The sequence below is a fragment of the Prunus avium genome, chromosome 1 (genome assembly GCF_965620075.1).
Source record: "Prunus avium chromosome 1, drPruAviu1.hap1.1, whole genome shotgun sequence".
NCBI lineage: Eukaryota > Viridiplantae > Streptophyta > Magnoliopsida > Rosales > Rosaceae > Prunus > Prunus avium.
In genome coordinates, this window is record NC_142284.1 from 54,266,285 (window position 1) to 54,290,145 (window position 23,861).

The 23,861-nt window shown below is 36.9% G+C and overlaps 3 protein-coding genes, 1 long non-coding RNA gene and 1 pseudogene across 5 annotated transcripts; all 5 read right to left on the minus strand.

Annotated features, from left to right (window-relative positions):
- Window positions 1–1,455: 1,455 nt before the first annotated feature.
- Window positions 1,456–2,074, minus strand: LOC148298032 (uncharacterized; annotated as a pseudogene).
- Window positions 2,075–7,155: 5,081 nt separating this feature from the next.
- On the minus strand, window positions 7,156–10,404 carry LOC110766424 (AmmeMemoRadiSam system protein B). The gene is made up of 8 exons (XM_021969755.2): window positions 10,155–10,404; window positions 9,781–9,865; window positions 9,560–9,628; window positions 9,264–9,376; window positions 8,814–8,925; window positions 8,574–8,717; window positions 8,046–8,220; window positions 7,156–7,431 (listed from the first exon to the last, which is right to left on the minus strand). The coding sequence occupies exons 1-8, from the start codon at window positions 10,204–10,206 to the stop codon at window positions 7,306–7,308; spliced, it is 876 nt and encodes a 291-aa protein (XP_021825447.1). The 5' UTR covers window positions 10,207–10,404; the 3' UTR covers window positions 7,156–7,305.
- Window positions 10,405–11,050: 646 nt separating this feature from the next.
- Window positions 11,051–14,824, minus strand: PHOX1 (Octicosapeptide/Phox/Bem1p (PB1) domain-containing protein / tetratricopeptide repeat (TPR)-containing protein). Its single transcript, XM_021969724.2, has 3 exons — window positions 12,108–14,824; window positions 11,780–12,028; window positions 11,051–11,413 (listed from the first exon to the last, which is right to left on the minus strand). The coding sequence occupies exons 1-2, from the start codon at window positions 14,122–14,124 to the stop codon at window positions 11,880–11,882; spliced, it is 2,166 nt and encodes a 721-aa protein (XP_021825416.1). The 5' UTR covers window positions 14,125–14,824; the 3' UTR covers window positions 11,051–11,413; window positions 11,780–11,879.
- Window positions 14,825–16,347: 1,523 nt separating this feature from the next.
- LOC110766409 (calcium-binding EF hand family protein) lies at window positions 16,348–19,335 on the minus strand. Of its 2 annotated transcripts, XM_021969741.2 has the most exons (8): window positions 18,879–19,335; window positions 18,734–18,801; window positions 18,091–18,314; window positions 17,922–18,005; window positions 17,610–17,823; window positions 16,961–17,257; window positions 16,844–16,895; window positions 16,468–16,728 (listed from the first exon to the last, which is right to left on the minus strand). In XM_021969741.2, exons 1-8 carry the CDS (start codon window positions 19,234–19,236, stop codon window positions 16,706–16,708), a joined length of 1,320 nt encoding a protein of 439 aa, XP_021825433.1. In that variant the 5' UTR covers window positions 19,237–19,335; the 3' UTR covers window positions 16,468–16,705. The 2 variants fall into 2 exon arrangements, with proteins under 2 accessions (XP_021825432.1, XP_021825433.1); XM_021969740.2 differs by lacking the exon at window positions 16,844–16,895 and having other exon boundaries at window positions 16,348–16,728; window positions 18,879–19,333.
- A 2,675-nt stretch (window positions 19,336–22,010) lies between these two features.
- On the minus strand, window positions 22,011–23,559 carry LOC148298033 (uncharacterized). Its single transcript, XR_015832943.1, has 3 exons — window positions 23,023–23,559; window positions 22,434–22,540; window positions 22,011–22,289 (listed from the first exon to the last, which is right to left on the minus strand). It is a non-coding gene; the product is annotated as an uncharacterized LOC148298033 (long non-coding RNA).
- Between the last annotated feature and the right edge of the window lie 302 nt (window positions 23,560–23,861).

The following is a 23,861-nucleotide window of genomic DNA, read 5'->3' on the forward strand; positions in this document are numbered from 1 at the left end:
GCGGCGCCTGGGCGCCCTCCTAGGCGGCCTGGGCGGGTCTAGGCGGTTCTAGGCGGGTCTAGGCTGACGAAGGGCAGTTGAAGCGCGCAGGAGCCGCTGCTTGTTAGGAAGAAAGACAGAGAGAAAGAAAGAGGTCGAGACAGAGAGATGAAATCGAAACAGAGAGAGGAAGGAGAAGAGACGCTGGGAAGAAGAAGATATATGACCTCATTTTTAATAGAACTAACAAGTTGGGTTTTGTAAAATGGCCTTAAACATTGTATTAAAATGGGCCTATTTTTACTTTTTTGTTTCACCTTTTTTTTTTTAAATATCAAGGTTATTGAAAATACAAAAATAAAAATCAAATAATATCAAGGTTGGAAAATATTAAAGTTTTCTTTTATATATCTTATTATTTTACATGATTTTAGTATAAATTTATAATTTATAATACAAAATCATTATTGAAAAAATAAAGGGTGCCTAGGTCCTGATTACTCCTCCAGGCTCTAGGCCAATGCCTGCCACCCACCTACTGCCTTCGGATATTTTGAACATATATTAAAAAGAGACAAGCATATATATATATGAAAATGGTGTATCATAAAATACAAATGGGACTTATAAAAATATTTATCAAACAATTTTTTTTATTTTTAAAAAACCCAGTAAAGCATCACGGCTATACTGTTTTTTTTTAAAAACATTTGAAAAAAATGGAGTACAGCCACACGGCTATACTATACTATTTATAAAAAAATAGAGGATAGTGCCTCCCACGTGTCAAAACCCTTATAGCCACTCGGCTATACTTTTTTTAATTAAAAACCAACCAAAGTATAGCCGCGCGGCAATACTATTTATACATAAAAGGGAAGTCCTTGGCTTCTACTCTTTAAAGGATTTTGGTATAGTAGGCAGCAGCAGAAGCCACTGTGCATGGTATTTGGAAGAAGATTTCGTCCCCATATCATCCATAATGAACTCAAAACTTATTACAACTACTTCTCCTTTCTTTTATTTATTTTTCATTAGTTTTTTTACTTTAGTTAACTTTCATCAATTTTGTGTAAATCAGGTAGGCCTCCGCTTAGTTAGTTTTTCTAACGAGATTGATGAACTTAATCGCTAATTGCAACTACAGCAACAACTGATGAGGTCGATTGAATTATATATAAATAATACAATTCTTAGAAGAAACACAAGCCGGCATTAATAACGTTCATTAAGTATTCTGCATAAAGAAACCGCTACTAGCAATCTTCATCTATTAGATAACCAAGCTCTCTTTATAGACTTTTCTAGATTCAGCTGCCTAATGAAGACATCAGTTAGAGCAGAGCCGCTCAGAAAAGCAGCCAACAAAAGACACAAAGCCTACGATATCAGTAACAACACAAGAATCATCGACGGTTAAAAGGGGGAAGGGTGCAGAGGGGCAACCTGAATTCTATAAACGTAGTTCAATGAAAATTATAAAAAATAACTCAACTCCTTCTTGCCAACCTCAACAGTTTCCTCCTTTATGTCAGTCAAAGGTACCTTAAGTAGATTTAAAATAAAAAAAGCCAAAGGCAGGAGATATTGGTGTTATGAACAGATAATCAGTTACCATAAACACTGTCTAACCTTTGAAATAACCTTGAGGACTTTTATCATGCTTCAATTTGAGTGGAACTGTCACAGCGTTAGAAGGGATGAGGGCTGCATCTGTTTTCAATATATCTTTCAAACGCCCCTGATCATCCTTCCAATATGCATACAAATATGAGGCTACTGGGCCATCCTACATTCCTAAAAGACGGTTCTCATAGCAAAACTCAGGATAAATCTTAGGACTCAGCAGAATTTCCTTGTGGTAATTTGACTTCAAGTGCTGCTCATCAAGATCTTTGACACTATTGTACAACTGATCAATGCATCCTTTGAAAGAGGCATCCCTCAAATGCTTTAATACGAAACCAAGTGGAACAGTCAAAAAACTGAGGAGCAAATTAGCAAAATCCTCCCCTGCTTCGGGATAACAAACAATATCCTTTGAGACGCTAACTGTCAGCTTAACAACAATCTTTTCTTCTTCCTCCTCATTCATTATGTCTCCAAGCAGTAGAGATTCAATACTTGTCAATATTAGTTGATCCCCTTGTCCACCACAGCCTTCAAGCTTATAATATTCTTCACATGACTTCTGTTATTTAACTACGTCATTTTCGCCCTGCAGATTTGTGTGTGGGGTGCTGCTGGGTGGGAAAAACAGAGAAAGCAAATTGTTGCAGATTCCAGATGGGAAGGAGTTGAGATCATTGTCAGATACTTACATCCGAAGTCACCAGAAATATGATTGAAATATATGAAATAATGATCAAAACCAATATTCTAGATGCAGTTAACTGAAGAACTGGAGTCGAAGTTACGAAAAAAGAAACGCCATTCAAGTTTTCGAAAAATAGGCCGCCTAGGCGGGCTAGGCGGGTCCTTTTTTATTTATAATAAATATTATAGCCGCCCGGCTATACTCTTTAAATTATATATTTAAACAGTATATCCGCACGGCTATACGCCTTAAATAATATATTTAAAAAGAAATCTAAGAAAAACGCCATTCAAGTTTTCGAAAAATCGGCCGCCTAGGTGGGTCCCTTTTTTTTAATAAATAAATCGTATAGCCGCGCGTCTATACTCTTTAAATAATACGCCTTACATAATATATTTAAAGAGGATAGCCACCGGCTGTACACCTTAAATAATATATTTAAATAGTATAGCCGGGCAGCTATACTTCGAATTTTTTTTTTTGTGGCCATTTATTGTAATTTAGAAAATTATCCATTACTATTAGGTCATTATGCGAGTGTCTATTGTCCTCTTTTAATTTTTTACTTATGAATTTGTTATGTATAGATTGGATTACAAGCTTTGATATATGCTGGAATTTCTTTTCAGCATGTTTATAATTAAGTTTTGGTTATTAATCAGTTATAATGAATCTGGATATTCTGATATGCTTTAATGCAACTCTAGTAAAAGGAATATATAGTATACAACCAGAAAAACATACAAGGAAAAGCCTTAAACTGTTAGGGCTGTGCATCTAAAATAATTGATTTCAGAAAAACTATAAGGAATAAAAATAAGGAGAACTAAAGCTCTCTCGATCACACTGCAGAATCCACCCCCTCTAGCCCCATTGATTGTACTGCATAAGGAGATCGTAGAGTTGCAGAAGCATCTGTCATTGAAGCAAGCATGCCTTCATCATGTAAGTGATCAAGAGGTATTGTGAGTTTCCTAAAGACTATATATAGCAGATTTTTTTTTCAGTCTTACGCTAGTTTCTTCTGGTGCTGATGCATATTGGAAACTACAATTACTTTCAGACATGGCTTCTACTCTAATGTGACTTCTGTTATTTAACCACGTCATTTTGGCCCAGCAGATTTTTGTGTGGGGTGCTGCTGGGTGGGAAAAACAGAGAAGCAAATTGTTGCAGATTCCAGATGGGAAGGAGTTGAGGTCATTGTCAGATACTTACCACCAGAAATATGATTGAAAGGGACGAAATAATGATCAAAACCAATATTCTAGATGCAGTTAACTGAAGAACTCTGTCGAAGTGATCAAAAAATAACGCCATTCAAGTTTTCGAAAAATCGGCCGCCTAGGCGGGCTAGGCGGGTCCTTTTTTTTTATATATATAATAAATAGTATAGCCGGTCGGCTATACTCTTTAAACTATATCGGCTATACTCTTTAAATTATATATTTAAACAGAAATCTGAAAAAACGCCATTCAAGTTTTTGAAAAATGGGCCGCCTAGGCGGGTCCTTAATTTTTTAATGAATTAAACGTATAGCCGCACGGGTATATACTCCATAAATAAATATTTAAAAAGGATAGCCGCGCGGCTGTACTCCTTCTACACTCTTTTTTTTAATATATAAAATTACTATTTTTCCCTAATTTTCCTTTATCGTAGTTTAGAAAATTATTCATTACTATTAGGCCATTACCCGAGTCTCTATTGTCCCCTTTTGAGTTTTTTACTTATTATCCGTATAAAGAATTTAGCATTTTCCAGTTTAGTACTTGTATTATACACGTAAGTATGTATTTTTCAATATTACTTTCATTTTTCGTATATATTTTAAAGATTCGGTGAAATACACATTTAAAAAAAATAATATATATTAAAAATTTAAAATAAAAATATTATATATTGGCCAAAGTTGTAACTTGCCAAAATTTTGCAGAATAAAACACGTATGTATTTTATTCGTATTTTTCCCATTCCGTAGTTTACTAACTATGAAAGAATGTGAAAGGCTAAGATTATTTCTTACTTTTTGTAACAAAAATGCAAGATGGTGATTTTGCCATCTCTTTCCCAACCAGAACAACAATTTCAAATAAAGATTTATGGGTATAGTAGTAAGAGGTGGTAGTATTCTTGTAATTCTTCATGTAAAGTGTTGTTTGAAAAGTGAAGTAATTACCAAGACCACTCCAACTTATCATGCAATTCTCTACGAAACATAATTTACTATGAAATTTCTCTCTCTTCATAATTTACATAATTTACTATAAAAAAAATTGTAGTGATTACCCAAAATCCACTTCGAATACTCTCAGAAACTTTTGGATCTTGTCCAGAACTTCCCAACCAAAGATTCAGTTAATCTTTTCTTTGGGGGATGCAGCCTGCATTGTGGCATAGACAACATTAATTAGAAAACACTGCATTGTGGCACATTGCTGTGAGTAGTCCAACAGTATCCCATCAAACTTCCTATTAAGTGTTATGTTTGTTTTAGGTGAACCTGGAGATGCTACTTCGGAAGGTTGAATCCCATACTCAAACTCATACAGATCCGACTATCTATGGAGATCTAACAAAACATGTTACCATTGAAATTGAATGAAAATATGGAAAAATGGGTACAACTAGTCAACCAATGGATCTCCCTGTCCCCGTCCATTACGTGTTTATGCATTCTTGAACTCATGTCCTGAAGATAACACATAAAACAACAAAAGTGAATACTCATGGAATGTAAACAAGTAACTCAGGATCACCCTCATTGCTCTCCAAGTGTTCCTGTTGCAGAAAGTAAGATCATATGAGACTTCATATGCCCAGTAATTGAAACATAAATTAAAACCAAAATATATGGTAAACCTGAACTGAATCTCAACCAATGATTCAACAATTTTTTGGCCGAAGATGATGGTTTTTCCTCTTCTACAGCAGCTGTATTATCTTGCATCTCTCTGGAAGTTTTTGATTTACTCTTTTTTGCCCATCTTATGGATCCAAAAGCTGCATTTCACCCAAATTATATTACCGAGAATTGACAAAAAAAAGAAAAAAATTCAAAAGAAGAGATGACTCAACAATTGGAGCCCCAAAACGCAGCATACTCCTTTTGGGTCAGTTAACCAGACCAACTCAGTTTGTAAGAGCGTATTTGTTCATCATCAGCTTCCTAGAAACCAAACATAACATAAACCAAAACAGAAAATGGAAAATACTGATTTTCAGTTTGTATGGAGCTTAGATTCAAGTTTTCCAAAAATGGGCCGCCTAGGCGGGCTAGGCGGGTCCTTTTTATTTTATTTTATAAATCGTATAGCCGAACGGCTATACTATTGGAGTAATATATTTAAATGGTATAGCCGTTCGGCTGTACTCCTTCAATAATATATTTAAACGGCATTGCCGTTACTTATTAAAATAGTATATTTCAAGAGTATAGCCGGGCGGCTAAACCTTTTTTTTTATTTTTTTTTATTTTTTATAAATATAAATAAATTTTATAAACAAAGAGGACCTGTTTGAAGATGACCTAAGAAGCTGCCACCAATACCAACAGCAATGACATCCTTCAAGGCTTTTCCTGTGGCACCAACCTGCCAGAATTGCCAATTACTTCACAATTCAGACAATAAGGACACTAAAAAAAATTGTAGTGATTACCCAAAATCCACTTCGAATACTCTCAAAAATTGTAGTGATTACCCAAACTTCCAAGGTTCATCCTAATTTATGGAAACCAAGGAGTGGCTTAGAGGTGATGAACAATGACCTTCCCAGCACCAACCCTGAAGAGGCTATGTCCTGCTTTAATTTGTCAAGGAGGGATGATCTCCATTTTTGACATGACAACATTTAAGATAAACCCAACGCAAATAGTATTCTTGAAATTTTCTTTTCCCAACCAAAACTTCCCAAATCTTGTTTGTCAATATGCTTAGCTTCTATTTGCAAATTTTTCATGATCTAACTCGTAAAAATCTATTGTGTAAAAACGCAGACTATGAAGAAAGTCAAGTTTTCGAAAAATTAGCCGCCTAGGCCGGCTAGACAGTTTCTTTTTTTAATATTTATTTTAATAAATCGTATAGCCGCGCGGCTACACTCTTATATTTAAAAAGTATAGCCGCGATATACTTTTCCCCTAAAATAATATATTTAAACAGTATAGCCGCCGGGCTATACTATTTATTAAAGACAATTTATATATATTAAAAAACCAGTACAGCCGGCCGGCTATACGTTTTATAAAAAAAATTAGAAAAAATCTAGTATAGCCGAACGGCTATACTATTTACTTGAAAAAAACAGAGCAGCCATTTCTCACCCACGCTTTAGGAACAGATGTGCCTAGCTGCCAATCAGTGTCGTTGGCCAATCACGACTAGTGTAAATTTCTATCAACACCCATTTCTCACCCACACTTTAGGTTCACTCTCTGGTTGTGGAACATGGCCGGAAACTTGAGAATTAAAACTTAAAATCTATGCTCAATACCCTAACATATCAACTCTGTCAAGAATGGAGTGCACTTAAAATCTAAGCTCCATACCCTAAACTCTGTCAAGGATGGAGTGCAACTTTTATTTCACTTTGCCACCACTCACCAAGAGCCACTTTTTTGTATGTATATTGACAGGATTATTACACAATTCTGATGGGTCGAGATTGAGTCCAGATGATCTTGATCACATTTCAACCTTGTCACTTGGGCCAAAACTCACCAATCTCTCTTTAACAAAGAAGAAAAGGGTCAGGATGATTGATCGGGATCACTAGTTATAAGTTTGGGCTCGGGTGGGATTGAATCTCTAAGAAAAATTAAAGATAACCAATACATGATCTGATCTGCAACTAAATATAAGAAATCGGAGGGTATCCATTATTAATGGCAATCTACAAGCAGGAGGAACCCTATGAGGGTTCATGAAATGCGTATTTACTTGAATTAAACATTACAGTCAATTTGATGAAAATTAAATTGCTTAATGTCTCAAAGGAGAATACATCTTCAAGCATCTACCTTTGCCGCTGCAGATGCATAACTTACGCTGCTGTCCCTCATAGTTCTGCACTGACTCGACTGCTCATATCGGAGAAAATTGATCTTTATGCTCGTTGAACAGTTCTTCAGCATCTGAATGCATTGAAATATGATTGAAAGGGATGAAATAATGATCAAAACCAATATTCTAGATGCAGTTAATTGAAGAACTGGAGTTGAAGTTATGAGCAATGAAAAACAAAACCATTTTGCAGTCTAGGTAAACTAAGTTTAATTCTTCAAAAAATTTCTTCTCCCTCCCATTTTTCCTCTCAACCTGATTTGATGTCTCCAATATGTCAATATGAAATAGAAATAACAAGGATATCTTTAGGTTCCTTTCATCATATTTGCTGCTACTTATGATAGCTGCATCCCTCGCATGTTTGTTAGCAAATGCCTAAAATTTGTCTCCACAATCCAGACACAGTAGTATAAAGGTGACTGAAACATGAATGTAACTGGTGTTTTTCATTGATAGGCATAGCCTTTCCAGCTGAAAAGAGCAATATAATCCTCAAACAGGTAAAAATCGCCTCCCTAATTTTTCAGGCTTTTACACTGTTTCATCCTAGGGTGTCATATTCTCACATCAGTTATAATATGTATTTTCTTTGCCAAACTTAAGGAACAATATTTGAACTTCAAGGAACAATATTGGAACTTCTTCCCTTTCAGGCACTGAAGCCAATACTTAAGGTACTTACATGCAGAAAAACGCTGATTGGGTGGCGCCCACAAATGGTGTTATCAAACTCCAACAGATACTCTTTGAATGCATCTGGATTTCCAGTTTCTATTATATCCATTCCCATCCTGTCCAAAGCCTCAATAGATTTGTGTATGGCTCCATGTTTCTTGTCATGGTGCGTGTAATTAAATCTGAGAGAGAATAACAAGATCAGGCATGGTTAACAAGTATCAGTTCAATTTCAGTCATATGTTGAGAAACCATGGCCAGGGAAGAGAATTAGCAAAACATGCAAATATCATGTAACATAGCAATGAATATAACCATGAAATAGCATCCATGAAGCAAAATTTAAGTCGAAGCCAAGCAATGCAATAAAAGTCGTGTGTGTGTGTGTGTGTGTGTGAGAGAGAGAGAGAGAGAGAGAGAGAGAGAGAGAGAGAGATAAGCCCAGAATGCATATGTAGATAGACACTGGCATTTTGGACAACACTCCTGTTAGCTAACAAGGACTAAAATCTAGCAAACCATGAATGGAACATACCGAGACCCCCAATGACAAAAATCTGACGACACCGAGAAGAAATTTTGTGGATCATCCACATATTTGCCAAGCAACTGTCCATACATGGCTTCACTTTCAGCCTTAAGAGCACCAACGAGAATGGGTACAACTTTAACTTGGTGCCTGCATCAGTGTCGTCAAAAGTCAGCCATGCCATAAATAACTATAGAAGAGAACTGTGCTATGAACAAAATTAATAAAGTTATATTGAAAAAATACCCCTCAAAAACTTTAGCAAGATATGGTAAGTGCATTTCCATGCTATGTTCAGCCTCATCAACGCGAATATCCATCAGTTCAAATTTGCCAGTAGCTTTTAGCTCCTCAATTACTGATAAGTGAAAACAAACAGAATGTTAGAAAACCACAAATTAACAGGGATGAGTTAACTCCTATAAAAAGAAGCATTTGGTAATTCATTGCGAAGATATTTTATGCATTGATTGAAAAGGGAAAATGAGCACAAACAATTTTGTGCTGCTTGAAACTGGCTGGTTTAAAAGAAATTAACAATGCCCCGTAAATTTTGTTCTAAGTCATGCATGTGCAAATGTGGATTAGAAATTAATTAGTAATTGAAAGAAAAAAGTAAATCAACAGTGCGGAAGATCAAGACAAAAAAATAACAATTCCAAGTTACCCAAATTTAGACAATGAGATTCACACTACCTTCCAAATCGATAGTTAGGTCCCCTATGGGGGTCTTGTAAACTGTGGCTGTTGAAAGAGCACACTTTGGAGTGTAATAGTGGTGAGATGGACCAAGAAGGAACACCCGGGTACTGAACAAGCAAGTTTTTCTCACACATTAGCAACAATTTGACAGCTAATTGCCATACCAATCAATCTTTACAGGTTTAATTATGAGTCAAAGCACAATTACTAGAACATAATCAGCTCACATTATGATCCTACATTATCAAAATAGCATTAGAGAACTAAGGAGAAAACAACAAGCAACTCACATGTTTGTTGGGTCTATGTTGCCAAATGCATAGGCAGCAGCACGACCTGAATATGAATAACCTGCATGCCTGTAATTCCAAGGCCAAACACAGAAAAATAAAAATAAAAACAAATTATTTTCAAAAATAAAATTTCATCTTTTTTTTTTCCTTTTTTTTTTAATGAATTATAAGCCAAAATGAAGAAGAATAAGAAGCAAAGCAGGTCTATGTTAACTTACGGAGCAATGACACCTCGGACATCAGGAGATTTAGTGAGCCCAGATTCTCTCAGCCATCCTTCAAGCTCTTCCGACAACTTCCTAGCTGAAAAATGAAAAAATAAAGAATAAAAATGTATTTTTTTTACACAAATAATCTGATAAATGAATTTTCTCAAAAGCAACCAAATTTGATGACTTTTTTTAGTTTTATTGCCGCCTCGAACAATTAATTCAGCTGTATTTATATTCAGAGAGGCCAAAAGCATCAATCAGAGGGGTCTCATTTTCTTGGGATTTCTCGGTAACCAAACAGATACTGAGGATGGAATTAGAGTGTGTGTGTGTGAGAGAGAGAGAGAGAGAGAGAGAGAGAGAGAGAGAGAGATACTGACGGTTGTCGGTGTACCAGGAACCAGCATGCGATGCTCTTCTGGCTTTCTCCATAGATGGAATTTAGGAGGATGAAGATGAGAAGGAACTGAAACCCTAATTAATAATATGTGCAAATAATTGAAGTAACAGAGAGTGAGAAAGACAGAGAATAGAGATGCTTGTGTTGTGTGCTAGTCCCCTTTCTTTAGGAGAGCTTTGGAGTTGGAGAGACTTGGAGAGAGAGTGGGGGTGGGTGCGTGACGTGTTGAAACAAAATTAGAATTTTTTTTTTTTTTTCAATTTGATTCCGCTGAGCCAAACGTTTGTTGTTTGCACCCTTCTCATCTCACTCCTAATTTTCTCTTCTTCCTTTTTGTTTTTGGGTTATAAAGAGATTCCATTACGGTTTATCTTTCTCATCACCACGTAACATATCATGTGATTAAAAAAAAAGTACATATAATTTTAAGTATTAAAGATGAAAAAGTTTTTTATAATCACACGACGAAAGAGATACAAATCTGTAAATGCACATAACAGCTCTCAGTTAAATCGAATTAATTGGTGGTCGATCCGAGTCAGTTTTTTTAAACTCAACCTTCCGACCAATCAATGCGGAGATACAGGTGTGCATACACTTCAGTGTGGGTAAGTTTTTGTCATCAGTGTGGACCAGATTTTTGTTTCGGCCTAGCCTGATCGATCCAAAAAAAGACCGAAAAAATCAAACTCTTGTCATGAGTGTGGAATAAAGTGTTTTATCGCTCAAGTTATAAGCCCCAATACGGATTGGATTCAAACGAAATCCCCAGCATTATGTAGCCTGAAGCTGATACGATGGTATTCCTCTTAATGCATGTCCAGGGAAGAGCAGAAAATTTAAATTCAATCAAACAGTTGGGGATGAACAGAGAGGTAAAGGAATAATAGCATTCTCTGCTATTGTATAACAATCACAAATGTTACAACAATACAACTTACAAATGACACTGTATGATAAATGACAACAAACTTGGCCCAATAGGCCACAGCAAGTAGCAAAATAATGTTACTGCTGCTTATTCTTTGAATGAACAAATCCAATCATATACCCTATGCCCCCAAAACTCTGAAAATACTAAAGAATCTTACAACAAAACGAAACAAATGAGCTCACTGGCTTTTTGCAACCCAGTCACAAACACTCAAATTCAAAACACTACGGAAAACTTTCCGTTTGCTCCCAAAGCAAACAAGAAGCTGAACCTGAACACAAAAGTCCATTGACAGAAGAAAAGACCTGCAATCACCAAAAAGTAAAAACCAGAGAGGTTATGTTTCATTCAGTATGATATATGATTTTGCACCGACCATGAAGATTCAAAGAAGTATAAATCAATGTAAAACATAACCAGATAATGGTTGGTAAATTAACTACATAGAAGCTAGAGGCATGGATTCTGAGTAATGAGTCTGCTTGAAAGTTAAAACTATGTCTGTCTTCGGTTAAACGATGAGCTTTCAACATATTGTATGGTCTCAAAAATCCATGTAAATTCTATTACAATTCATCCATCTTCTAAAGAATAGCAAGGGCATGCCAATGTTAAATAGTTTTAAAAGACAGCATGATTATAAAATTCTCAAATTTCTAAAGGCAAGTTACCTGTGCAACCACACAGCCTGTGAAAGTTGAACTAAGGCAACCTGAGGAATTTGTTTTCGTGGAAAGCCTCTAAAGGATACCCAACTATCAACAACAAAATTCAAGCATGCTCCAATATAGAATGAAGTTTTGGAACCCGGCGACGCAGCAACGGCTCCAGCCGAAAAGAGGGAACACCAAACTGCCACCTCTTAGCATCATACATTTCATTCCACGCCTGTATTATCTCATCGATTTTGAAGCCTAAACCTGCATTTAAATGAAAATTGATCATATGTTTCAAATTCTAACAGTTGTAAAAAAATTTGAATTAACTTGTGTCTTTTACCTTCTAACGCAGTTTCATTGGAACAGTGGTTCTTCATCATCACAGCTATATCCGTTGGAGAGGCTCCACAAAGCTCAAACTTCTCAACAGAAACTTCTAAACATTCCTCCCAACTTGGTAGCCCTAGCTTATATTCCACAACAGAACGTTCATACAGCACGGTTCCCCATAAAAGGTATATCTGTGACTTCATATTTGCAGCCTGCTCTGCAGCTTCATCAGCAGATACCTCTTTAAATAGGCCATCCAAACCCAATTTCTGCAATTGCGCTTTATATTTATCTTCTTTGGCGAGTCCATTTAGACGCCGCTCTTCTATCTCCTCCCACATCAACATGCCCTTCTCCATGCTGTCCTCAGCCTTGTTATAAAGCTGAAGCACCTCCGAAGAAGGCTCCGTTTCTAGCTCAATCTTGCTTCCAACCGCATAGTACCAACAAAGCTTTGCTTGGTCGAACTGTTGTTGCCCGAGAGCAAGATAACCTTCATAAAAGTCAGGTTTTATTTTCACAGCTTCTTCATACCTACCCTCTGCCTTCTTATACTCTTTCTGTGCCCAGTCATAGCCCGCCTTGATCTGTTCAATAATGGAATCCCTTGAAGCATCTTCTGGAAAGGACACTCGCTTCCTTGCCTTAGACATGTGGACATTTCCCCAATTAAACAATGCCAAAGCCGCCATCTCTTGGAACTTATTTGCAGCAATGTCAAAAAGCTCTTGAGCATCCTCAATTGTTACAGTGTCCTCCATTGCCTCTGAGTATAGCTTCACTCCAAGCTCATGAAGATCCAAGTACGCATCAGAATCGAACCCAACATGGTTCTTGAATAACCTTGCAAACTGGATAATCCAGTCCTCAACAGAAGTAAACCTTTTCTCTACTTCTCTATCATTTTCACCATCCCCATTCTCTACAACATTGCTTGGTTCTCTGTCTTCCTTACTCAGCTCCTCATCACTCAATCCCTCATAAATTGGTTCTTGATCAGGACTAACTTCTGCTATAAATAACCTGAGTGACCCCTGCATATCACATGATGATTCAGCCATCCTCAACTCATCTGTAGTAGTGATTGTAACCAAATCACCCTCTTGGTCTCTATACTTAACAAGAACACCCTTCAAACCAGGAAACCGATCCCTAACTATCCCCCTGACCAACCTCATGCTGCAATTCAATGGCAGTTGTGCCCACCTTATATCCTCTCCAAACACCAACTTGACTGTCTTTGTAACTACTTTTTCTTCCTTAACATGCTTCATAACCACTTTCTCTTCCTCAACATGCTTTGTAACCACTTTCTCCTGCTCAATGGTCTTTGTAACCACTTCTTTATCCTTATCAGCACTCACATTCTCTTCCACAACGACCTTATCCTTCCTCTTCTCCTCAACTTTCTTACCCTTCTTCTTCTTCTTTAACTTCTCTTTCACCACTTTACGAATGCGGGCAGCAGGAGGCTGCGGTACATTAGCAATACCAATTTCTTTCTCATCAAGAACAATACCCTTTTCATTCATCACCTTCTTCACGCTCTCCAAAATCTCCAATGCACTTAGATTATTTGGTTCCATACTCAAAACAGTATTAACATCTCTCAATGCCAAATCCAACCTATTCAAAGCCTCATAACACTGAGATCTTCTTAAGAGTGCTTTACTGTATCTAGGTGATACCTCTAACGCCAAATTACATTCGTTGATTGCTCGAGGATATTCACCAAGACCCATTTGCATATAACATGCAGCCATGCTGGTATGCAGATGAGCAACTTCAATATGATTCTGTGGGAGGAGTTTGAGGGCTTTTTCAAACTTTAACATTGCGCCTTCATGATCACGCTTTTGATAAAGTTTGTTACCTTCATCTTTGAGTTCTTGGGACATGTTGATGAAGATTGCAGTGTCTTCATCAAAAGCTTTGGAGTTTCGATCCGAGGGCTTGCTCAGCTTACTGCCAGCATTCCCAGGCTTTTGTACCTCCTCATCTTTCCTCTTCCCAGTTGGCTTCCCCATTGATATTACAAAAATACGCAGCCAAGGAAGAAGACCCCCAAAAACAGAGCTTTTAAAGCTCTGGTTTTTATCTTATCCAAAAACCTCTTTCAGCAACTCATAAAATAAGGAACATTCAAATAGTTCCTTGATAATTAAGCAAAACCTTAATAAACTTGCAGCTGATAAAACCCAATTCAAAAGTATTTAAAACTGTGAAAAAAAAAAAAATAACTCCAACAATTTAACACACACAAAATAACAATAATAACAATAATAAACCAACCCAGAAATGGAAGCTTAAATAATTTTCATACACAAAGTTTCAATCAAAACACACTTCAGAAAAAAGCAATAACTAAAGAATAATGAAAAAACCCAGACCCCAAATCCTAATGCCAGAAATTAACTACAGAAAAAAACAACGGAAAGACAACAAAAAAATCCAGTCTTTTTAACCTGGCTGCTGTTCTCAAAGCTCCAAATCAGCAATTGGTGTATAGTGATCCAGAGACAAAACAAGAACCCAATCAAAGTTAATTGAATTAGAATGATTTTGCTCTGGAATTGTTGAGAAGAGACAGTGGATATCAATGGTGTCTCTGGCTGCAGAACAAATGCAAGGAAACGACACTTCATTTCATCCTGGAAGGGGAATTTCTCTCTCCTAGGGTTTCCTGAAGTAAAGGTCAACGTTCCAAAGTGGGGTGGTCGTCCCCCACCTTCCATGAGCGCGCGTCCCTCTAACGCCCCTCTCTTCACTCTTCAGCCTAATTCGTCGGATTTTATGCCCATATTTCTTTTTCCCCGCCATATTTATTTTTTGGTGAAAAAAATGGTGGCAAGTGTGCAACCACTCCGAGCCGGGGAGGGGTTAAGGTTAAAGCTCTCCCCTGGGGTTCTTTTACACATGCGGAGCATCGAATGCAGGACCTCACTGAAGAGCCTGCTCGCATTCGGCCAAACATGGTGGACCCAGCCCCAACCACTGGACCAAACCCCATGGGTGCCATATTTATTAATATTATTAAATAATTTTCTAAAATTTTGCACAAAACTCCAAGAAAAATAGAGTTCAAGCCAGTAGCGTGTACACCACGTGCCTGAAGGAGCTGGGGCGTTGGAGTAGCGCCCAATCCAGGGGCAAACATTCAATTACCCAGCTGTAATTAATTTTATCGTCATTAAGCTTAATATAAGATATAAAATCCCAGTGGGCTCCACTTCCCTTCGAGACGACAGAGCATATTCCACTAAAAGAAGCACTATTAATTCCTCACGTGGATAAATATTTCTCTTTTTATTTTAGTAAATTCCCGTAATTAATTCCGAGTCGTTTTCCTCATCCAAATCCAAAATGGAGGCTTAAGGAATAGTATTAGGTTTTCTCTTTTATTTTCCAAAGGAATAGTATTAGGTTAGTCGACTAAAAACGGCAAAGGTGATTTTCTCTTTCAGTTGTAATTTAACGAAAATGATTACACAGCTTGTCATACAAATTATAATATTTCCAAGACTTGTCTATACGAAAACTTAATCCATTGAAATTAGAGGGTTGGTTTAAAGTTTGGTGAACATTGATCAATAATTTGACAATTAAATATGTTAGAGGTCTCACAAGAAAACATCATCATCCCATAATTTAATATATACAATATTAATTTTATTATATGGTAAGCATCGAGACTACACATACATCAGCAAACAGAAACCATCATCTATGGACGGCTAGTTAATATTCGTAGGTTGACACGAAACGACCTGTTAACGTAATGTAATAAATTACTAACTGATTCACTCGAAGCGATACACTTCAACTCGGACATTGGTACACCGATATTGCCAGTTTCAAATTGTGTTCATAAATTTGGTTTTGTAGAACTTAAAAATAATCGTGGGATGTAATGATTGAGATGAGCTAGCGAGGGGTCTGGTTAGTGGTGGCTCGTACATTAGTTGTGGTTACGGTCGAGAGATAATGCTGGGTAATAATGGTGGCAAAGCTAGCAATGGTGACCTACATGTGTTGGCAGCTCACATGGGACTGGAAATTTGGAAAGAGTAAAGCAAATGCAGATGCTGGTGATAGATCAACACTGAAAATACATTAGAGATTATTGGTTTAAACGAAACGAAACGAAACAAAAGGAATCTACGAATGAAAGCAAAATTGACAACTTTTCAGTTTCTTTTGTTGACCAGCAAGCTACATTACATAACAAAGGAAGGGTTGCTCGAAAAACATGCGAAACACACACAAAATGGAACTTTTTACATTAGAGATAGGAGCAAGAGGACGAGCACATTACAACAGCTGAAATATCACTGTTAGATAGAGCTATAACTTATCTAGCTACTTACAGGTTATATTTTACGAATTTACAAGAGGATTCACCCCCTTGAGCTATCAAACCAGTATCAACCTAACGTTATACATAGGGTCCATGCAGCCAAATCTAATTAGTCGAGAACCATGATTCCTGTATCCACGTGTTGAGCAATGTCCCTTCCCCGTTGGTGTAAAACTCTAAAAAACTCGGCTAAGCTTAAATTTCCATCTCGGTTCGAATCAAACACATGGAAGATGATTTCGACCACATTGTCAGTCAGAGATACGCCACAAACCTGATATTCAATCAACACAATCACGATAAATAATTTAGATAGGGAAATCTGTTGCCTATGGAAGATAATCAGAACCATATTTCAAATTAGAAAAAGAAGACTTATCAGTGACAACTTAAGGCAACAGTTCCAAAAGGCTCTGTAAACTTCCAAAAAGTTCTGGTAACCTTGTCAAAATGTAAACCATTAGCCATGGACCAATTAAAGAAAGTGACAAACAAGAATATCTTACATGAGAAGCAGCTCGCTGGAAATCCTCTCGTGTTAACATGCCATTTGCTTTTCCATAGCTGAAAAGGGCCAAAGACAATGGCTGCAATTTTTTCCGAAGCTCGGCAAAATTTTTGAATTCCTCAAATGTGATGCGCACGTCTTTAAGATGTGGTTTATTGTTCAATTCATCAACCCGATTGAGCAAATTGCTTAAATGAGTCATGTCAGCAGAAGCAACCATGGACAAGGCAAAGTCCTTTGCCAATATGGTTCCTCGTAATTTATAGTCATAGTGAGCAAACTCCAACCTTACCATCTACAAATAAGCTCAGGTAGTCAAATACAGTGTGCATTTTGAATAAGAACAAATTTCTGGGGTAAAATGCATTCCGAGCATACCATAAATTAAAGGATGCATTACGGCTTACCTCAATTGAAAATATATTAACCTATCTGCTATTGAACTCCACAATAAAAGTTAAAGAGTACTTTTTTCTTTTGGGTGGGGTAGCCTAAACCTAAATGAGTAGAAGGTGAGGTAAGTTCTGATATAAACTAGAGGTCAGGCAAAAGCAAAGCAATAACACTAGAGTGGAAGGATAGCACGCACATAATGCACAAAATTAAACATTCTAAAATTCAAGGGAATCAAAGGATTGGGAGCTTACTTCATCTTGTAAATCTCTCAAAAATTTGACAAATTTATCAAGTTGGAGACAATCCTTCCCATCTTTACCAAAAAAGTACTCGACAAGCCCACCATTTTCTACAGAACCATTGAATTTTAGCCCAGTTCGAATTCCATGCCTGTGGTTAGCACCTTGTCTATTGCAGGCTCGCATCAAAGCCATCACTTTCTTGAACTCTTCCTTATCGATTTTTCTATGTATGGATATAAACAGTCAAAGTCAAGACCATAGCGCAAGTAAGGAAGAACAAGAAGGAAAAAGAGAATAGCCTCAAAGTTGTTTAATACCAACCCACTATCGTCAGTGTCAAACATTTTAAAGGCGACATAAAAACTTGATTCTGGGATGCTTAGTAGTGTCACAAAGAAAATATATCTGTTACAAAGAACATTGTTAGAGGAGAAAAATATCCATCATTGATTCATTGTTTACACCAAAGGCCATAAAAGCAGCAACTCACTCTTTAAAAGAAATATGCCCGTCATTGTTTACATCAAAAAGCATGAAAAATTCAGAAGGAGAACAGCGCAAATCTCCAGGATTTCTTTCCCCTCTCAAATATCCATCTCTAACAAGGTGGGACTCAGATGGAGGGAAAACCGGAACTACTGCCCTCATAAGATCTTCCGGCCTCATAAGTAACTCTCCCTCTTGCGTACTAGAGGATGCAAAATACTCAAAAACCTTCATGTAAAACAGCATACGTCATTGGACAAGAGGTAATTGTTCATTAACCAAAGCCCCAATGGTTAAGTTTTGCTCAACAAAGATTTAAACTTCAGTTTCAAGCAAATGCAAAGAGTTTAGGATTTGTAGTCAATAACCCCAGGCCATGAGATCTACCTCATCAGCATTGTCAACTTAACTTATATATACTAACACGAATCGAATTGTCATAGTTTTTCAAATTTGAAATAAACTTTTTGAACTGTATCCTAGTTCTTGTAATTCTTTTCAACAAGAGCACTTACTTTCTATGGCTTGCTTAACATACTGGTAAATTTGCCAATGACAAAAGATGCTAAATTAGGCGCTAATAAACAATTAAGCAACAGAAAATCAATAATTATATAAGCTCGTGTAATTATATTAAAATGGAGTACCTTCTCAGGCGGACTTCGCAACCTAATGCGTTTCTCATAGTTGAAGAAGATCTTTCTTCTATAAGCATCTGCAATAATCCAACACCAAAATCAAACGAAATCCACAAGAAATTGAAAATGATCGAAGTAACTAGAAATGACTTGCCTCCGAAGAGAAACCTAGGGGTAATCTCGGGCAAAGACAGTTTCTGAGACAAGGAACGCGAAGGCGGATCCTCCAAAGTTTCTCCCGGGACCACCGTTGACCAATCGGCGAAAGTCAAGACCGAATTGGGAGAAGACCAGTAGAGAAGCCCTAGCCCCGAGCCCACAGCGAAGCCCGAGATCCATTTGATGAAGGAGCCATAAGAGGGGTTTTGGTGAGGGTTAGAGTCGAGGCTCGAGGCAGTGATCAGAGACGAGAGTGACGATGATGATGGCTGTGGTGCAGTGGACAAGTGGCGGACTGAGAGCCGCTGGTGGATGGACGGTGTGGATCTTGTTAGGGATTGTAAGCGGGACATGGGAAAAATTGCGCTAAATGTTGCAGAGAAGTGTGGACGGAGACGACGACGTTGTGAAAGTTAGTTGGAGAAGGTACGGTGATATATGGGGATTTGGGCCATCTGATTTTAGATTAAAACCAGCGGCGCGCGCGCACGTAGTAAAAAGGTCTGTCGGTGATTTGGCTATGGGCCCGAAAAGGCCCACGTTTGATTGAACCGAGCCCAAATTTTTTAATTTGATTTGGGCTTTCGGCCCAACCCATATTTTAATGCCCTAGTCCAATAGGTCTGACATGTTGTGCCCTAAATGGTAATTTAGACCCAAAATGGAACACTTGGAGATTTTCTCTCTCCCCTTTTTGAACCAGCGTGAGCCACAACACACGTTTGAATTTGTTGTCCCTACTTCTAAATGATGGCATTTCTTTTGGGAGAGTACTTCTGAAATGATTAAAAGCGTTTTAAACAACCACATGTTGCATTGACACTTCACTAAACCCAAGTGTTGGAGTGTTGGACACTCGGATACCCGTGTACAACGATTAACATCGTGTCCACAGTCAAGACACTCCTCATACACGATCAATACACTCTCCGGACACGAATCAACTAATATGTTAATTTACTTATAATTCATATAAAATTAATAAACTACATTTGAAAGGCTTGGAAAGTTTGAATTTCACAATAATATTGCGAAATTGGAGTATGAACATCAATATTTTGTTTTCTTTTAACATATATAAGTTTTATTTTATTTTTAATTGTCGAGTCCACATGTCCTAGTTTTTTGAAATTTGTCGTTTTCCTTGTTGTTGTATCCATGTCTGTGCAACATAGATCACAAATGCTTCTGATTGCATTTGATATTAAAATTTAAAAAGAGCTTATGAAAAATAAAACCACTTTTTAGAGAAGCACCTAAAATATGCTTATTCATAAAATGCTTATAAGCATTAAGTGTTTTCTTTACAAACTCAAAGAAAACGAACATAAATAAATAACTTAGAAGGTTTAATGTACTAATTTGTTGAATGCATAAAGGTCGCAACTTAAGATCAACCATACATATAATTTATAAGATTTTATCGATTTAACCCTTTTAATTATGAAATGAGAACAGGGGATCGGCCTCCTAAGATCACAAAAATGGATGGTATATATGTAAAGTTAAAGATTTTATGAATGTTTATTGATGTTTTGGTAGGTAAAACATCCCAATATGCACAAAAATGCATTGGTGGTTTTCTATGATCTCATATGGTCCCAATTCTTAGACTAACGCTTGTGTGACGAGGGGGTAGGGCCACAACGCTAAATATTTAAAGTCATTTTCACAACTGTGTAGGCAAAATTGCTTTGACAGTTGTCAGATTCTAGCAAATTAGATTTGATTTTAAGAGTAAGGGTGAGTTATGGGTTGTCGTATTGCTGAACCTTCGGGGGACCATGCGAGCATGCCGAGCCTATCATGTCTCCATATAGTCGGCTTTGTGACAAACACAGAGCCATTATCTTCTCACAACCCAAAAACGGCTAGGGCTCATGAATACAAATAAAAATGAGTGCAAATTTAGGGGTCGTTTGATATCCTATTCAAATAGGGAACTCAAAAATTTTGATTTTTCTTAAAAATAAGGAGTTTTTAAATCTATTTTTAAGATTCAAAAACTTGTTTGGTATCCAACTTGAAAACTGTTTTCAAATCTAAAAAATGTGAGAACTTGTGGGTTGTTAAAAAAAAACTAAAAAAACATATATTTTTTGTTTTTAATAATTGGGATGTTTTTTAGTTGTTCTTGAGTTTGAGTTTTTAAAAATAGGGCTACCAAATAGGTTTTCTTTGTTTTGGACTCAAATTCTGCTTTTGAGTTTAAAAAGCTGAATTCAAGTTGAATACCAAACAGACCCTTATCACCCCTGAAAAAAAAATTGCAACAGTCATGCATATGAATAATTTAAATCAGTTATCCCTTAACTCTCGTACATGTTATGTTGCACACATATTGTGTGTACATTTTTATAGATTCATAGAGTAATTCAGTCAAAATGCATTCAAAGTGCGTGTCTTGTTCATTCATGTCAATTCGATTTCCACATTTTTCTTACTGTTCAATTAACAAAAATGTAGTATTTTAGGAAAATATGTTTGCTTCTTGTTGTTAAAAGCCACACCATATTAGTAAAATTTGATACTCTTCTCCTCAATTAACATAAATTATTAAAATTCATACTCAATAGTTTCAAAGTCATTAGCGTAAGGGTAGAGTTAAGAGTTTCATAAGAATTTACTATAATTTTATTTTATTTTTCATTTAAATGTACGAACTTGATAAAAATCATTGCTAAGTTCATATTTTCTAAGTATTTGCACCGCATTGGAGCACCCCTTAACCTAAAGGTGTTTTTGTCCTTAATTTAACGCATAAAAAAGAGTTTCTATAATTGTATAGATGATTTCTTAGGGGTGAACACGGGTCGGGTCGGGTCGGGTTTAGGCCCAAACCGGTCACCGAATCGGGTCATGTCGGCAGGCCCATTGGTCAAACCGCACACCTCATTTTGAGGCCCAATTTCAAATGAATTCGAAACCCGAATAAGTCGGGTTGGGTCGGGTCAGTGGAGGTTTCTGCCGAGGCCCAAAAAGACCAACAACTGAAGGTGGTTTTTAAAATAAAAAAATTCCGTGCCAATTTTTTTTGGGTCAGATTTTCAGGCCCATTCAAGTTTAGGACTCCTGTATATTTTCCAGATTCTGTACTTCTGCATAGTTTTAGCACATATCATTCTAATACAAATAAAAACCTGAAAATCATCATCCATCACATGTCCAAATCCACAGAAATACAAATATATATTACAGACCAAGCAAATTGTGAGAGTAATCTCAATCACAATTTGCATACTTGCAAAGTTAAAAACCAAAGAAACATTTTTCGACTTTTTCCAAAGCTTGGTAGAAATCTAACTCATCCATTGCGGGTTCTTTGTAGTAGCTAAACTCATCCATTGCGGGTTCTTTGTAGTGCAACACTTCTGAACAACTCCTCAGAAACTAAATCAGGCAAGAACTAAGAGGAGACACAAATTCATGACAACCATGGTGAATCAAAAAGTAAATACGTAAAATTTACTCTTAAATGGATTATTGCAAACCTTATCACCCAGTATAAGAACAAAAAAAAAAAAAATGGGGAATAAAAATGGGAAGAGACCTGAGACGAGATCTACCCCAAGGCTGCTCGTAAGCCCTTCTGTATCTGTTCAAAATCTCAGCCTCTGAGTACTCCACTCCATACTTCTCGCCTATCTTCCTATATATCTATATCAACAGCAAAATAAACAATATGTCAGCAAAGAAATAGAGACACAGATAATAGCGCAAGAACATTATAAAAATTAATAATTAATAATTAAAAATAAAAATAAAAACTCCACAAACTTGCAGACCCAATAATTGATATGCTACAAAACCACAAGCACAATATAATTTTAAAAGGAAATTTCCCAGAAATCCAATTCTGCCACACAAAAACCAAGAATTCAATGCACGCACAAAAAACCAATATTTATACATATAATTTATAAATAGCTCCATACAAAATGCGCAGTGAAGTATGTTCTTGGATTTTCACCATTTATGTATAAATTTAGCCCAAAACACAAAATGGAAAAACAAAGAAACAAAAAATAGGAAAAGAAACAAGACCCACAAACTTCAATTCATAGAAATACAAAACCAAAAACCCAAAAAATTCAATTCATGGATATACAAACCCAGAAACCCAAAAGTTCAATACATACTTGGAAACATTGAGCAATAAATATGTAGCTGTGCATGTAAAGTGTGTGTGTGTGTGTGAGAGAGAGAGAGAGAGGGAGAGAGCGAGTGTGACAGAGAGAGAGCCACGAAGAAGAAGACAGACTCGAAGAAGAAGAGAGGCGAGCGTGGAAGAAGAAGTCGACGATTTGGTTTGGGGAGAGAAGGTTGAGTGAGAGGTAGATCTGGTGTTAGGGTTTGGCGACTCGAAGAAGAAGAGAGACTCGAAGAAAAGAAGAGAGGCAGAGCAGAGAGCGAAGTGAAATTTTTTTATGAGCGGCTGAAATGTTAGGGTTTCGCGAGCAATCAGGTGTGGCAAGGCTTACGCTTGGGATAAAATGGACGAATCAGCCGCTGCCACATGTATTATTTTTTAAAAAATAATATAATTTAAAAAGTTCGGTCCGGTCCGGTTTTTACCGATTTAGAGAAAATTAAACCGGTTCAGACCGGTTCCTGGCCGGTTCGGTCGGTTTTTTTACCGGTTCTTGCATTTTAAACTATAAAAACCGAACCAAACCACTTAAAGCGGTCCGGTTCGGGCAGTTCGGGCGGTTCGGTCGGGTTTTCGGTAATAATGCCCACCCCTATGATTTCTGGACATTGATGTATGTGAACCACAATAAATCAACAATCGAAATCTCCCACACATGTGTGTGACCAACTAACCGTAACAAACTACCAAAAAAATACACGTAGGAATTACATGTAAATCCTGCGAGTTTGCCTTTTGTTGTGTAGCCAGATTGAAAGGGTCTTAATTGGTAAGCTATCTTGTTTGGTCCAATTCGAGTTGAGTTAAATTTATCCAGTAAACTAAAGA